The sequence below is a fragment of the Rhinopithecus roxellana genome, chromosome 5, assembly GCF_007565055.1.
Source record: "Rhinopithecus roxellana isolate Shanxi Qingling chromosome 5, ASM756505v1, whole genome shotgun sequence".
Classification (NCBI taxonomy): Eukaryota; Metazoa; Chordata; class Mammalia; order Primates; family Cercopithecidae; genus Rhinopithecus; species Rhinopithecus roxellana.
In genome coordinates, this window is record NC_044553.1 from 5,977,504 (window position 1) to 5,993,416 (window position 15,913).

Consider the following 15,913-nt stretch of genomic DNA (forward strand, 5'->3'; position numbering starts at 1 on the left):
TTATGTAACTTTCACCTATTTATTTAATTACTGAATCCATGCTTCAACAACCCAAGCCTAAGTAACACCAAATAAAGGATTGAGATTGAAGCTTTTTTTTTTTTTTTTTTGAGACAAGGTCTCGCTCTGTCGCCCAGGCTGGAGGGCAGTTCCGCCTCCCAGGCTCAAGCTGGGACTACAGGGCGCGCCGCCCCGCCCAACTAATTTTTTTTCTTTCTTCTTTTTTTTTTTTTCTGAGAGTCTTGCTCTGTCGCCCAGGCTGGAGTGCAGTGGCACGATCTCGGCTCACTGCAACTTCCGCGTCCTGGGTTCAAGTGATTCTCCTGCCTCAGCTTCCCGAGTAGCTGGGACTACACGCACGCGCCACCACGCCGTGCCTCCCAAATTGTTGGGCTTACAGGTGTGAGCCACCGGGCCCGGCCTAGCTCATTTTTTAATTTAAATATTTCGTGGAGACGAGGTCTCACTATTGCCCAGGCTAATCTCGAACTCCTGGGCTAAGCGATCCTCCTGCCTCGGGCCTCCCAAATTGTTGGGCTTACAGGCGTGAGCCACCGCACCTGGCAGAACATTTCTACTCTAATGAAAATTATAACAGTTTTTAGTTTTCCTAGTTCCCAACTGTACCTGGAAGTTCAGAGTCCATTTAATGTACTTGTAATAATTTAGGCTGGTGTTTTATTTTTTCTATATTATTACCTTCTCAAAGAACAAAAGCAGGTAACTCCTGTAAAGTGTAATAGTCTGAAAATTGTAGTGTCCGTTTTCTCTTTAGCCATAAAGTTAAGTTTTGCTAAATGCTGAGTAGCGTTTTAATGCTCTACTAGATGTACATGTAAGAATACTAAATGGAGGGGAAGTATATTTTTTTTTGAGTCGAGATGGGGTCTCACTGTGTCACTCAGGCTGGAGTCCCAGTGCGTGATTATGGCTCACCGCAATCTGTCGACCTCCCCAGGCTCAAGTGATGCTCCCGAGTAGCTGAAACTACAGACGCGCCACAATGCCCGGCTAGTTTTTTGTATTTTTTCGTAGAGACGGGGTTTTGCCATGTTACCCAAGCTGGTCTTGAACTCCTGGGCTCAAGCGACCTGCCTGCCTCAGCCCCACAAAGTGCTGGGATTACAAGCGTGAGCCACCGCCCCCGGCCATAATTTTATTTTAATCACTATTTTTCAGGAACGATTACGTCTTAAAGAATGAGGAATTAACCGACACCTCAGGTTCAACATGTAAATAGGGACGCTCATTTGAGAATAAGTCACATTTTGTCACAGTTGTATTGAAAAATCGGTATTTCTGAACGTCATTTTACCATTACGGAAGTGTAATTCAAACAAAATAAAATGTTTAATATACGGCTAGGACTAGGTTAAGGCGAGGGAGGCGCCTAGAGCACACATTTTAAGGAGGCAAGACTACTACCCCGACAGTGAACGCCTCCTTAACACTTGCTCCACAGGCGCTTCCCACTCCCCAGCCGGGCCCCGCCCTAGTTCAATCAATCAAGAAAATCAAGAGTACGAAGGCCTTGTGCGGTCTGGATGGTCTTTCCACGTCTCACGTGCAGTTAAGCCAGTCACACTCCATCCACCCTACTCGCCATGGAAAATTATTTGTTCAGCAGGAATTAACAAGTCAAATACAGCCATATAAAGCCCCCCTCCGACGTGCCAGGTTTGCCTCCGGAGAGTAGCCACCAAAACCACCAGCAGCCCGTCCGCGCCGGGAAATGCGCCCTAGCTGGCTTGAGGGGCCACGCGGACAGTTCTAAATCCCTTTCCCTGTAACGCAGAGGCACACCTGCCTTCCCTTGGGAAACAGCGGCCCGACGTGCGCCGGCAACGCGTAAAGCGTCAACAGCTGAAACCCTCGGAATCCGCCCCAAACAGAAACAACCACCCCTGCCAGCTGCGCGCTCGGGGGGGAAAGACGTTGCGCCCCGGCCGATTGCCGGTTTCCGGGGGCGCGAGCCTGGATCTCAGGTGGTCAGTCCCGGTACGCAGCCACGGCGAGGACCTGGCGCTGCTAAGGGAGAAGGAAAGCCGTTTCCCGCGGGCTTCATAGAGCCAAGGTACTAAGACAGCCCGAGTCGAGGACAAGTCCAACAGGCAGGCGGATCCGCGGGCAGCCCGCGTGCGTGAGGACCTCGGTGGCGGCGCTGGGTGGCGGGAAGGAGGAAGTTTCAAAGCCAGGTGGCCTGGTTGTGGCCTATGGGCGAGATGAAGCTACACTGTGAGGTGGAGGTGATCAGCCGGCACTTGCCCGCCTTGGGGCTTAGGAACCGGGGCAAGGGCGTCCGAGCCGTGTTGAGCCTCTGTCAGCAGACTTCCAGGAGTCAGCCGTCGGCCCGAGCCTTCCTGCTCATCTCCACCCTGAAGGACAAGCGCGGGACCCGCTATGAGGTGCGTTAAGTGGGCAGGCCCTGTCAGCCTCGAGTTCTTCTCGGAAGCCGACACGCGGGCCGCCCTCGGTCCTCATGCGCCCGCCTGCTCCCTAGGCGAGAGCCCGCCTTGGGGGTTCCTGAACTCCCATCCCTGAGACCTACCACCAACCCGACCCCAGGGTCCTGTGCGTCTTCCTACGGACCCGAAAGAAGAAAGCTTTTGAGAGTGCACCTTTTCGCTATTTTTCCTCCCCACTTTTACGACTTTGAATTTACAGTGTTGTTATTTAGTAGTGGATGGCAATCCCGCCTGTTTCAAGCTTCTGAAATTTTGCGTGAAACAACTGCAAATGAAGCCGCGGTCCAATTGGGGAATAGTAAAATAACTTCACTTCTGTTCAGTGAATTCTTTCTCCCACAGTATTTTCCTTAGCTTAAAAAAGCAGGTCATAGCATCCTGCACCCTGCACTTGCCTTGTCTTGATATTTGTTATAAGTACTTGTTTAATAACGCTCTCTCATTAGATTGTCAACTCTAAGTGTAGTTACCCTGTCAGTCTTATTCATTGCTATGTCCCAAGCCCCTATTAGAGTACCTGGTACATAGTGGGTTGTGACTCAATAGTTGTTGAAATCTAAAGCAGATGCAACAGCAATCGTTAGTTTTTTTAAATTTTAAATATTCCATTTATATAGATGATAGTCATTTTTTTGAGCATCCATTATGTGTCAGTCACCGTTCTTGCACTCAGGATAGAATAGCAAAGGAGACAAGATTCCTGCTCTCATGGAGTTTGTATATAATCTACTGGGAGGTGTGCCCACCCCAGGCTAATGGACTGAAGTTATGAAGGCAAGTAACTACTATTGGCACCTCTACCTACAGTTACATAGTTGGAATGGAAGAAGAGGAGCATTCTCTCAAAACATGGTGATCCTGTTCTCAAAGGAGAGTTACTGGACAGACAGAGCAGTAACATCCACTGCCAGCTAGATGGGGAGTATAACTTCCCAACTGCTAAAAAAAAAAAAAAAAAAAAAAAAAAAAACTTTACAACTTGGCCAGGCGCCGTGGCTCATGCCTGTAATCCCAGCACTTTGGGAGGCCCAGGCAGGCGGATCACTTGAAGCCAAGAGTTCTAGACCAGCCTGGCCAACATGATGAAACCCTGTTTCTCCTAAAAATACAAAAATTAACCGGGCATGGTGGCATGCACTTGTAATCTGAGCTACTAGGGAGGCTGAGTCAGGAGAATTGCTTGAACCTGGGAAGCGGAGGTTGCAGTGAGCCAAGATGGCACCACTTCACTCCAGCCTGGGCAAGAGTGAGTGAGACTCCATCTCAATAAAAACAAACAAAACAACTGTTTGTTTGTTTGTTTGAGAAACAGTCTCATTCTGTTGCCCAGCCTGGAGTGCAGTGGCGTGATAAAAAGCTTTAAAACTTAAAACTATGAAAACACTCAGACTCAAGGACTAAAAGCCAAACCACAGTCTGGCAAAGTGACTGGCACATTCTAGTTGTAATAAATGTTACTGAGTAACAACAGTTAGTTTTGTTCTTTTTTCCCACTGGTTTTATGCAGCTAAGGGAGAACATTGAGCAATTCTTCACCAAATTTGTAGATGAGGGGAAGGCCACTGTTCGGTTAAAGGAGCCTCCTGTGGATATCTGTCTAAGTAAGGTATGGTATTAAAAACATTAATGGTTAATGTTTGGCTGTATTTTCTAGAAACAGAATCTTGTTCTGTCACCCAAGCTGAAGTACATTGGCACAGTCATAGCTCACTGCAGCCTCGAACACCTAGGCTCAAGTGAGCCTCCTAAATATCTGGGACTACAGATGTACTTCACCACTCCCGGCTAATTTTTTTAAATAACTTTTTGTAGAGACAGAGTCTTGATATGATGTTGCCCAGGCTGGCCTCAAACTTCTGGCCTCAAGCAATGCTTGGCCTGGCAGGTATTTTCTTTCCTTCTTTTTCTTTTTTCTTTTTTCTTTTTTTTTGAGACGGAGTTTCACTCTTGCTTCCCAGGCTGGAGTGCAGTGGCACGATTTTGGCTCACTGCAACCTCTGCCTCCTGGGTTCAAGCGATTCTCCTGCCTCAGCCTCCTGAATAGCTGGGATTACAGACATCTGCCACCATGCCTGGCTGATTTTTTTTTTTTTTGTATCTTTAGTAGAGACAGGGTTTCACCATGTTGACCAGGCTGGTTTTGAACTTCTGACCTCAGGCGATCCACCCACCTTGGCCTTCCAAAGTGCTGGGATTACAGGCATGAGCCACTGTGGCCTGGCCTGGCCTGTATTTTCTTTAAAGAAGGCTGTTTGCACATTCTGATATTCCATATAGCTGAATAGGGACAGACTCTTGCAGGTTTGTTTGAAGAGGCAATGGCACAAGAGGTAGCTTCCCAAATATGCTTGCGTGCCTTCTAAAAGGGCAAAGTCTGCCTCAGTAGGATTCCCAGGATGGGAAGAAAACTGGGTTTGCTTCTGTGCCGAAGATGGAGCCCTAGGGTATTCTTGGACTGGAACGCCATAAGGCAACTGCACAGGTCTACATTTTGCCAGCTAAACCACAGGTTACAAACCTTAAGTTTGGTGTAATAAAAGAGGAAAAATTCAATTAGAACTGTCTTGTATTTTATTTACTATAATCATTCTTTTTTCTTTTTTGTTTTTTTTTTTGGGGATGGAGTCTCACTCTGTCACCCAGGTTGGAGTGCAGTGGGAAGAGCTTGGCTCACTGCAACCCACAAGTGGGTACCACCACTCCTGGTGAATTTTTGTATTTTTAGTAGAGATGGGGTTTCACTACGTTGCCCAGGCTGATCTTGAACTGAGCTCAGGCAGTCCACCTGCCTCAGCCTCCCAAAGGGCTGGGATTACAAGTGTGAGCCACCACGCCTGGCCCCTACTGTAATCACTTTTTTTTCTTTGTTTGTTTGAGACAGAGAGACTGTCTTTCCTTGTCATCCAGGCTGGAATGCAATGGCGCGATCTCGGCTCACTGCAACCTTCGCCTCCTGGGTTCAGGCGATTCTCCTGCCCCAGCCTCCGAGTAGCTGGGATTACAGGCACCTGCCACCATGCCCAGCTAACTTTTTGTATCTTTAGTAGAGATGGGTTTCACCATGTTGGCCCAGCTGGTTTCAAACTCCTGACCTCGTGATCCGCCCACCTCAACCACCCGAAGTGCTGGGATTATAGGCATGAGCCACCTTGCCTGGACTGTAGTCATTCTTATGAAAACATAAACTGAGGCTGGGTGCCATAGCTCACACCTCTAATCCCAGCACTTTGGAAGGCCAAGACTGGTGGATCACTTGACCTCAGGAGTTCAAGTCCAGCCTGGGCAACATAGTGAAACCCTATTTCCACAAAAAAAAAAAAAAAAAAAGCCAGGCATGGTTTTCGTATCTGTAGTCCCAGCTACTTGGGAGCCAGAGGTGCGAGGATCACTTGACCCTTGGAGGTGCAGGTTACAGTGTGCCAAGATTGCACCACTGCACTCTAACCTGGGCGACAGAGTCAGACCCTGTCTCAAACAAAACAAAACAAAAATACCATAAATTGGTTGGGTGCAGTGGCTCACACCTGGGAGGCCGAGGCAGGAGGATCACTTAATCCCACAAGTTAGAAGCTGGAGGCCAGACATGGTGGCTCATGTATATGGTCCCAGCACTTTGGGAGCCCTACGTGGATGGATTGCTTGAATCCAAGTGTTCAAGATCAGCCTGGGTGACATGGTGAAACCCCATCTCTACAAAAAAATTAGGCACGGTGGTGTACACCTGTAATCTCAGCTACTTGGGTGGCTAAGGTGGAGGGTCACCTGAGCCTGGAAGGTCAAGGCTGCAGTGAACTGTGATTGCAGTCACTGCACTCCATCCTGGTTGATAGAGGGAGACCCTGTCTAAAAAAAAAGTTCAAGTCTTTGGTGAATTATGATTGTGCCACTGTACTCCAGCATGGGTGACAGAGCAAGACCCTTTCTCAAACAAAAATATATAAATCATTAGAATTTTAAAACTAGTGGGGTTTTTTTGCCCTCTCTCCCCTTTTCCTCTTTCCCTTCCTGGTGGGTGGAAACAATGTCTCGTTCAACCTTACTTTTTTTTTTTTTTTTTTTTTTTAGTGAGACAGGGTCTCACTCTGTCACCTAGGCTGGAGTGCAGTGACACCATCACAGCTCACTGTAGCCTCGACCTTCCAGGCTCAGGTGATACTTCCTTCTCAGCCTCCCAAGTAACTGGGACTATAGGAGCACAACACCATGCCCAGCTAATTTTTTTGTGTTGGTAGAGACAGGGTTTCAGCTTGTTGCACAGGCTGGTCTCAAACTTTGGGGCTCAAGCAATCTGCCCACGGTGGCCTCCCAAAGTGGTGACATTATAGGCATGATCTACCACATCTGACCCAACTGTGCATTGTTATTAACTCCAAGCAAAGTGCTTTGCAACATTAAAAGTTTAATAACTAAGGAGTTTGGATTGAATGGAATCATTTTGTCCATTTGATCCTCCTTGTGATTTTTCATTTTTTTCTTGACTTGCAGCTTATTCTTTCACTAATTCCTCCTTTCTATCTAAAAACAAGCTGAGATCTTACTGATTTTAAAAAAACAAAACAAATTTCTAGAAAGACAAGGCTGAACTCATTGTCTCCACTTTCTATCTTTTGACCTTTACTTTTACTGGTTTACTGAAAACACTGCCTCAGAGATCAATGATCTTTTCACTTGTCTATCACAGTATCATTTCTCATTATTTTTGCACTCTGTAGAATTTGACAATGATAATTACCCTTTTCTTAATAAAACTCTTTTCTTGGTATCTGTGATAGGGCACTATGGGTTACCTTCAGTTTTCTTAGTCACTTCTTTGTCTCCTGCTTCCAGCAATGTTTTTTTCTATACCCAGAATAAAGGCTTTATTTCAGTCCTCTGCTGTTTTCTGTCATACCTGCCTTCCGTTTGATAGCTCAGCTGTTATATGGGTGACTCCCAAGTCTGTGAGCCAGTATGTTTTATAGTACCTAGTTGACCCAGGTCTTCTCCAGACTTTTCCCTACCCTGGTTCATTGTGTACAGTGCTACCAAAATAGTATTTAGCTCTTGTCATGTAACTTTCTTGCTTAAAATCCTTCCACGTTATACTGGCATCTGAGCTCATTTACAATCTGTCCTCATATTATATTTCCAATCTTTTGCTCTACATAGCTTCCACATTCCAATAAAAAATAGCTTTTTTTTTCTTTGATACGGAGTCTTGCTCTGTTGCTCAGGCTGCCATGCAGTAGTATGATCATGGCTTACTGCAACCTCTGCCACCCAGTTTCAAGCAACTCTTCTGCCTCAGCCTGCCGAGCAGCTGGGATTACAGGTGCCTGCCACCATGCCCCACTAATTTTTGTATTTTTAGTAGAGATGGGGTTTTACCATGTTGGCCAGGCTGGCCTCGAACTCCTAACCTCAGGTGATCCGCCCACCTCAGCCTCCCAAAGTGCTGGGATTACAGGCGTGAGCCACCACTCCCAGCCTTTTTGTTTGTTTGTTTGTTTTTGTTTTGAAATGGAGTTTCACTCCTGTCACCCAGGCTGGAGTGCAGTGGTGTGATCTTGGCTCACTGCAATCTCTGTCTCCCAGGTTCAAGCATTCTCCTGCTTCAGCTTCCTGAGTAGCTGGGATTACAGGCGTGCGCCACGTTGCCTGGCTAATTTTTATATATTAGTAGAGAAGGGGTTTCACCATGTTGGCCAGGCTGGTCTCAAACTCCTGACCTCAAGTAATCTACCTGCCCCGGCCTCCCAATGTTCTAGGATTATAGGCGTTGAGTCACTACACCTGGCCTTAAATTCAATTTTTTTTTTTTTTTAATTTTTCAGACGGAGTCTCGCTCTGTTGCCCAGCCTGGGGTGCAGTGGCATGATCTCGACTCAGTGCAACCTCCGCCTCCTGGGTTCAAGCGATTCTCCTTCCTCAGCCTCTGAAGTAGCCGGGATTACAGGCATGTGCCACCACGCCCGGCTAATTTTTGTATTTTTAGTAGAATCGGGGCTTCACCATGTTGGCCAGGCTGGTCTCAAATTCCTAACCTCAATTGATCCACCTGCCTCGGCCTCCCAAAGTGCTAGGATTACAGGTGTGAGCCACTGCACCCCACCTAAACTCAAATCTTAAGTAGAATATTCAATCCTTTCCTGTCTTATTTTATACTCTTATGATTTCCCTTTATTTTTGTTAATTTTTGTTTTTTGAGACAGTCTTACTCTGTTGCCCAGTCAGGAGGGCAGTGATACTATCATGCTTACTGCAGCCTCTACTTCCTAGGCTTAGGTGATCGTCCCATCTCAGCCTCCCAAAGTGTTGGCATGATTTCCCTTTGAACAGTTTTATTTAGAATGTGTCCCTCCATGTAATTTTTTTTCAAAAACTTTTAAACTTGAAATTTAGTCAAAGTACTAAGAAAAGTTTTACAGCCAATTTCAATAAATTATTGTGTCACATTAATAAGAAATGCTATAGAATTTGTTATGGGAAGAACTAGCATGTATGCATTGTCTCCAGTGGAATTTATAATTCTACAACTTTTATTTATTCAGGCCAATTCCAGCAGTTTAAAAGGTTTCCTTTCAGCTGTGAGACTGGCTCACAGAGGCTGTAAGGTTGATATACCAGTTTCAACGCTCACACCAGTGAAGACTTCAGAATTTGAAAACTTTAAAACTAAAATGGTTATCACATCCAAAAAAGACTATCCTCTAAGTAAGAACTTTCCATATTCCTTGGAACATCTTCAGACTTCTTACTGTGGGCTTGTCCGAGTTGATATGCGTATGCTTTGCTTAAAAAACCTTAGGAAATTAGACTTGAGTCACAACCATATAAAAAAGCTTCCAGCTACAATTGGAGACCTCATACACCTTCAAGAACTTAACCTGAATGACAATCACTTGGAGTCATTTAGTGTAGCTTTGTGTCAGTCTACACTCCAGAAGTCACTTCGGACTTTGGACCTCAGCAAGAACAAAATTAAGGCACTCCCTGTGCAGTTTTGCCAGCTCCACGAACTTACGAATTTAAAACTTGACGATAATGAATTGATTCAATTTCCTTGCAAGATAGGACAACTAATAAACCTTCGCTTTTTGTCAGCAGCTCGAAATAAGCTTCCATTTTTGCCTAGTGAATTTAGAAATTTATCCCTTGAATACTTGGATCTTTTTGGAAATACTTTTGAACAACCAAAAGTCCTTCCAGTAATAAAGCTGCAAGCACCGTTAACTTTATTGGAATCTTCTGCACGAACCATATTATATAATAGGTAAGATTTTAATAGTCATGTAATGTGGTGTCTTTGATAGCATTCTGATATTTTCATCAAACTCAGAGTAATAAAGTCTAACATTGCTTACAATACTATGCACAGTCTAACCCTTTGCTATAATAGTCTTCTTGCTGTTCCTTACCTCTACTTAGAATGATTTTTCTCGGCCGGGCGCGGTGGCTCAAGCCTGTAATCCCAGCACTTTGGGAGGCCGAGACGGGCGGATCATGAGGTCAGGAGATCGAGACCATCCTGGCTAATACGGTGAAACCCCGTCTCTACTAAAAAATACAAAAAACTAGCCGGGCGATGAGGCGGGCGCCTGTAGTCCCAGCTACTCGGGAGGCTGAGACAGGAGAATGGCGTGAACCCGGGAGGCGGAGCTTGCAGTGAGCTGAGATCCGGCCACTGCACTCCAGCCTGGGTGGCAGAGCAAGACTCCGTCTCAAAAAAAAAAAAAGAATGATTTTTCTCCAGGAAGTCTCATAGCTCACTCCCTCACTTCATTCGGTTCTCTGCCCAGGTGTCATCCCAGAAAGGTCTTACCTGTCCATTCTATCTAAATTTTATTTCTTACCTCCTTACATTGCTTGATTTTTTTTTTTTTTTTTTTTTTTTTGGTCACAGGACTCATTGCCTATTATATATTTTTAAACTTTTTTTTTTTTTTTTGGTTTACTGTCAGTTTTCCCCACTAGAATGTAAGATCCATGAGCATTTGGATGTTGTTTTATTCTCCACTATTTCCCTAGGATCTAAACTGTGTATCCCCTGCTCCTAGCATATATTAAGCACTCAATAAGTAGTTAAAGGAATGAATGACATTGTTTCTCAAAGTGTGCTCCCCAGACCAGCAGAATCTGCATCACCTAGGAACTTCTTAGAGATGCAAGTTCTAACATTCCAGACCTACTGAATCAGAAACTGAGAGTGGGGTCCAGCTATCTGTGTTTTAGTGAGTCTTCCAGATGATTTTCATGTACTGTAAAATTAGAGAGTTGGCACAGTGATGAAGTGTGGTCTTTGAAGTCAGACTTGGGTTTGATTCCTGGCTTCACCACTTTGTATGACTTTAACCTCTTTTTTTTTGAGACAGGGTCTCACTCTGTTGCCCAGGCTGGAGTTCAGTGGTCCAATCTCAGCTCACTGCAACTTCTGCCTCCCGGATTCAAGCGAATCTCCTGCCTCAGCCTCCTGAGTAGCTGGGATTACAGGTCCCTGCCACCATGCCTGGCTCATTTTTGTATTTTCGTTATATTTATTTGTTTAAGACAGAGTCTCACTGTGTCACCCAGGCTGGAGTGCAATGGTGCCATCTCGGCTCACTGCAACCTCTGCCTCCCAAGTTCAAGCGATTCTCCTGCCTCAGCCTCCTAAGTAGCTGAGACTACAGGCACCCACCACCACACCTGGCTAATTTCTTTTGTACTTTTAGTAGAGACGGGGTTTCACTATGTTGTTCAGGCTGGTCTTGAACTCCTGATCTCGTGATCTGCTCACCTTGGCCTCCCGAAGTGCTGGGATTACAGGTGTGAGTCACCGTGTCTGGCCTTATTGTTTTAATTTTTGAGATGGAGTCTTGTTCTGTCGCCCAGGTTGGAGTGCAGTGGCACGATCTCAGCTCACCTATAACCTCTGCCTCCCGAGTTCCAGCAATTTTCCTGCCTCAGCCTCTTAAGTAGCTGGGATTACAAGGGTGTGCCACCACGCACAGCTGATTTTTGTATTTTTAGTGGAGATGGAGTTTCACCATGTTGACCAGGCTGGTCTCCAACTCCTGACCTCAGGTGATCTGCCTGCCTCGATCTCTCAAAATGCTGGAATTACAGGTGTGAGCCTCTCAAAGTGCTGGGATTACAGGCGTGAGCCACCACGCCCGACCTATTTAACCTCTTTGATTCCATTTTCTCAGCTGTGAAACAGGAACAATAATACCCACCTGACAGAGTTGTGACAATAAATGAGCTAATGTAATGCCAAAGCATTTGGCATATAGTAGGATTCGGTAGCTGTTGGTTCTCTTCTCTTTGTCTTTAAACAACACTAACTGCATTTGGTTTCATGACACCCTGAGCACCAGATTCATTTTGTTCAGGCTTTTTTTTTTTTTCTTTTTTGAGATAGAGTTTCGCTCTTGTTGCCCAAGCTGCAGTGCAGTGCCCAAGCTTGAGTGCCTCCTGGGTTCAAGTGATTCTCCTCCCTCAGCCTCCCAAGTAGCTGGGATTACAGGCACCCACCACCATGGTCAGCTAATTTTTTGTATTTTTAGTAGAGATGGGGTTTCACCATGTTGGCCAGGCTGATTTTGAACTCTTGGCCTCAAGCAATCCACCTGGCTTGGCCTCCCAAACTGCTAGGATTACAGGCGTGAGCCACCATGCCCGGCCATTGTTCAGGCTGCTTTGTATTTTTTGAGACAGTCTCTCTCACTGTTGCGTGGGCTGGAGTGCAATGGCATGATCTCAGCTCACTGCAGCCTCTGCCTCCCAGGTTTAAGCAGTTCTCCTGCCCCAGCCTCCCAAGTAGCTGGGATTAGAGGCACCCACCACTATGGCCAGCTAATTTTTTGTAGTTTTAGTAGAGACAGGGTTTCATTATGTTGGCCAGGCTAGTCTCGAACTCCTGACCTTGTGATCCACCTGCCTTGGCCTCCCAAAGTGCTGAGATTACAGATGTGAGCCACCGCACCTGGCCTGTTTAGGCTTCTTGAATGCATGTGTGGAAGCTAAGATGTGGACCAAAGTATTCCTGAAAGCCTATAAAATGGTAGAAGGATCATATTTCAAATAAGAAATTCTTAACTTTTTAAGGGGGGAGGGTCTCTTAAAACTGACCAAAGTTGGCCGGGCGCGGTGGCTCAAGCCTGTAATCCCAGCACTTTGGGAGGCCAAGACGGGCGGATCACGAGGTCAGGAGATCGAGACCATCCTGGCTAACACAGTGAAACCCCGTCTCTACTAAAAAATACAAAAAACAGCCGGGCGCGGTGGCTCAAGCCTGTAATCCCAGCACTTTAGGAAGGCTTCTCCCTTCAGGCATGGCGGCTATAGGATCGCAAGGCGCGCCGGCTTGATAAGGACACGTCAGCCCTCTAGGCTGCTGACGGGTGACCGTGCTTCGGAGGGGAAAAGTGATACCACGCTGATGTGGTTCTTGGAGAAGGAACGGGGCACTTTTGGAGGCTGAGGCTGGCGGATCACCTGAGGTCAGGAGTTTGAGACCAGCCTGGCCGTCATGATGAAACCTCATCTCTACTAAAAATATAATACAAAAAAAAATTAGCTGGACGTGATGGTAGGTGCCTGTAATCCTAGCTACTTGGGAGGCTGAGGCAAAAGAATTGCTTGAACCCAGGAGGCAGAGGTTGTAGTGAGATGGCGCGCCACTGCACTCTAGCCTGGGTGTCAAAGTGAGACTATGTCTCAAAAAATAAAAATAGGAAGTTCGACTTGGGCACCATTGAAGGGTTTTAAGTGTGAGAGTGAAATGCCTTAAGCAAGGTAAGATTAGCCTTACTTGCCCAGCCACTAAAGTAAAACTCATGTCCCAAGTAACATGTATTTTAAATTTGTCTTACAGAGTTTAAATTTCCCTTTTGAACAGTTGATCCCTGAAAGAGCCTATATAAAGGACAGGTGACTTTTTCATTCTGTTTAGGAAGTTATGCTATTAAGTGGTTGTGCTGGAAGATATTTTATGGTGTCGTATCTGAAGTGTACAATACGTCATATGCTGTATTTTAGTATATTTTAAATATACTAATCACTTAATAATTTTATTTTTCATTGTTACAATTCCATGTCCTAATAATTCATGTCCTGAATCTAGTAACATGTTATAAAATATTTTTATCATTCTTTCCAATAGGATTCCATATGGCTCTCATATCATTCCATTCCATCTCTGCCAAGATTTGGATACCGCAAAAACCTGTGTTTGTGGAAGATTCTGTCTGAACTCTTTCATTCAGGGAACTACTACCATGAATCTGCATTCTGTTGCCCACACTGTCGTCTTAGTAGATAATATGGGTGGTACTGAAGCACCTATTGTCTCTTATTTCTGTTCTCTAGGCTGTTATGTAAATTCCTCTGATATGTTAAAGTAATGGGTGAGACCAGAAAAAGAAATTTCAATAACAGATCAGTTTGGGATGCATGTATGATTTTGCGATGTCAAAGTGGAGTAAGGGAAGATTTCTGTATAGTTGCTGGAGAGGAGGAATGTGTATAGTTACTCATTTGACTCTAAAACTTTTATTAAAACCAATTTTAATTTTACTGTGGGGTTAACTTTTTTTTAGTTTATTGTACTTGTGGTTATTTCAGCCTAAAGTTTCCAAGATGGGTTGTGGAGTTTTCTTTTAATGTTAAACAGATACTGATCCCAATTACTCTGTTCGTAAGAATTTTACTAACTTTCTTCTTGCATTTCAGTTCAACACATCTGAGTTTCTGTGTGCAGAAAATATCTGTTGGAGGGCTAATATGTCCTAAATTATGGTGAAAACTTGTTTATTATGAAATTATATGTAAGTTTTTAAGCATACCACTTTTTGTGTTTTTCAGATACATTATTCTACATGTGGAATTTACATTTACCAAGCAAAACATAGGAATTGTTTCGGGAAAGACTTTAGCTTTCATAATTTTTAAAAATGTTCCCATAGTAATTGTTGTGATTTCTTTTTTTGTTTTTCTGAGATGGAGTCTCTCTCTGTCTCCCAGGATGGAGTGCACTGGCACAATCTCGGCTTACTGCAACCTCTGCCTCAGCCTCCTGCGTAGCTGGGGTTGCAGGTGCACACCACCATACCCAGCTAATTTTTTGTATTTTTCAGTAGAGACGGTGTTTCACCATGTTGGCCAGGCTGGTCTCGAACTCCTGACCTCAAATGATCCACCCATCTGGGCGTCCCAGAGTGCTGGGATTACAGGCTTGAGCCACCGTGCCTTGGGATTGGGTGGTATGGGAACGGGAACAGAAAATTGCTACTTTTTTTTTTTTTTTTTTTTTGAGACAGAGTCTCGCTCTGTCACCCAGGCTGGAGTGCTGTGGCCGGATCTCAGCTCATTGCAAGCTCCGCCTCCCGGGTTCACGCCATTCTCCTGCCTCAGCCTCCCGGGTAGCTGGGACTACAGGCGCCGCCACCTCGCCCGGCTAGTTTTTTGTGGTTTTTAGTAGAGACGGGGTTTCACCGTGTTAGCCAGGATGGTCTCGATCTCCTGACCTCGTGATCCACCCGTCTCGGCCTCCTAAAGTGCTGGGATTACAGGCTTGAGCCACCGCGCCCTGCGATACTTTTTTTTTTTTTTTGAGACAGAGTCTCACTCTGTCACCCAGGCTGGAGTGCAGTGGCATGGTCTCGGCTCATTGCAACCTCTGCCTCCCAGGTTCAAGCGATTCTGCTGCCTCAGCCTCCCGATTAGCTGGGACTACAGGCGTGTGCCACCACACTCGGCTAATTTTTTTGTATTTTTAGTAGAGACAGGGTTTCACTATGATGGCCAGGCTGGTCTCGAACTCCTGACCTCGTGATCCGCCTGCCTCGGCCTCCCAAAGTGCTGGGATTGCAGGCGTGAGCCCCCGCACCTGGCCAAAAATTGCTACATTTTGCTGATTACATTTTGTATTATTAGGGTGGGTTTTTAAATTATTTTTGTCACATAAGATGACAAAAATGTATTAGTGACAAAATGTTTAATATATTATTTTTGTCATATTAAATGACAAAATGTTTAATGTTTTTAATTTTAAAAGGAGTGGCAATACACCAGCTAAATGGTGATTTGGGCCCAGTGCAGTGCCTCACTCCTGTAATCCCAACACTTCAGGAGGTTGAGGGTGGCAGATTGCTCGAGCCCAGGAATTCAAGACCAGCCTGGTCACCAAGACAAAATCCTATCTTTACAAAAAATACAAAACTGAGCATTGTGGCGTATGCCTGTAGTCCCAGCTACTCTGGAGGCTGAAGTAGGAGGATCACTTGAGCCTGGGAGATTGCAGTAAGCCAAGATCATGCCACTGCACTCCAACCTGGGTGACAGATGGAGACCTGTCTCAAAAAAAGATGACGTGAACTAGGGCATAAGGAATGGAAAAATAACCAACTTGAAAGACTCATGGAAAATAGAACCAGTATTAACTTTTTCATTCTGTTCATTCCCACTGACCAACCTCGTCAGCCTCTCCA

The 15,913-nt window shown here is 45.3% G+C and overlaps 1 protein-coding gene across 3 annotated transcripts; it reads left to right on the plus strand.

Moving 5' to 3' along the window:
• Nucleotides 1-1,338: 1,338 nt before the first annotated feature.
• On the plus strand, nucleotides 1,339-14,000 carry LRR1 (leucine rich repeat protein 1). Of its 3 annotated transcripts, XM_010389500.2 has the most exons (4): nucleotides 1,984-2,405; nucleotides 3,973-4,071; nucleotides 8,996-9,717; nucleotides 13,588-14,000. In XM_010389500.2, exons 1-4 carry the CDS (start codon nucleotides 2,214-2,216, stop codon nucleotides 13,826-13,828), a joined length of 1,254 nt encoding a protein of 417 aa, XP_010387802.1. In that variant the 5' UTR covers nucleotides 1,984-2,213; the 3' UTR covers nucleotides 13,829-14,000. The 3 variants fall into 3 exon arrangements, with proteins under 3 accessions (XP_010387804.2, XP_010387802.1, XP_010387803.2); XM_010389502.2 differs by lacking the exon at nucleotides 8,996-9,717 and having other exon boundaries at nucleotides 1,339-2,405; XM_010389501.2 differs by lacking the exon at nucleotides 3,973-4,071 and having other exon boundaries at nucleotides 2,186-2,405.
• The last annotated feature ends 1,913 nt before the right edge of the window (nucleotides 14,001-15,913 follow it).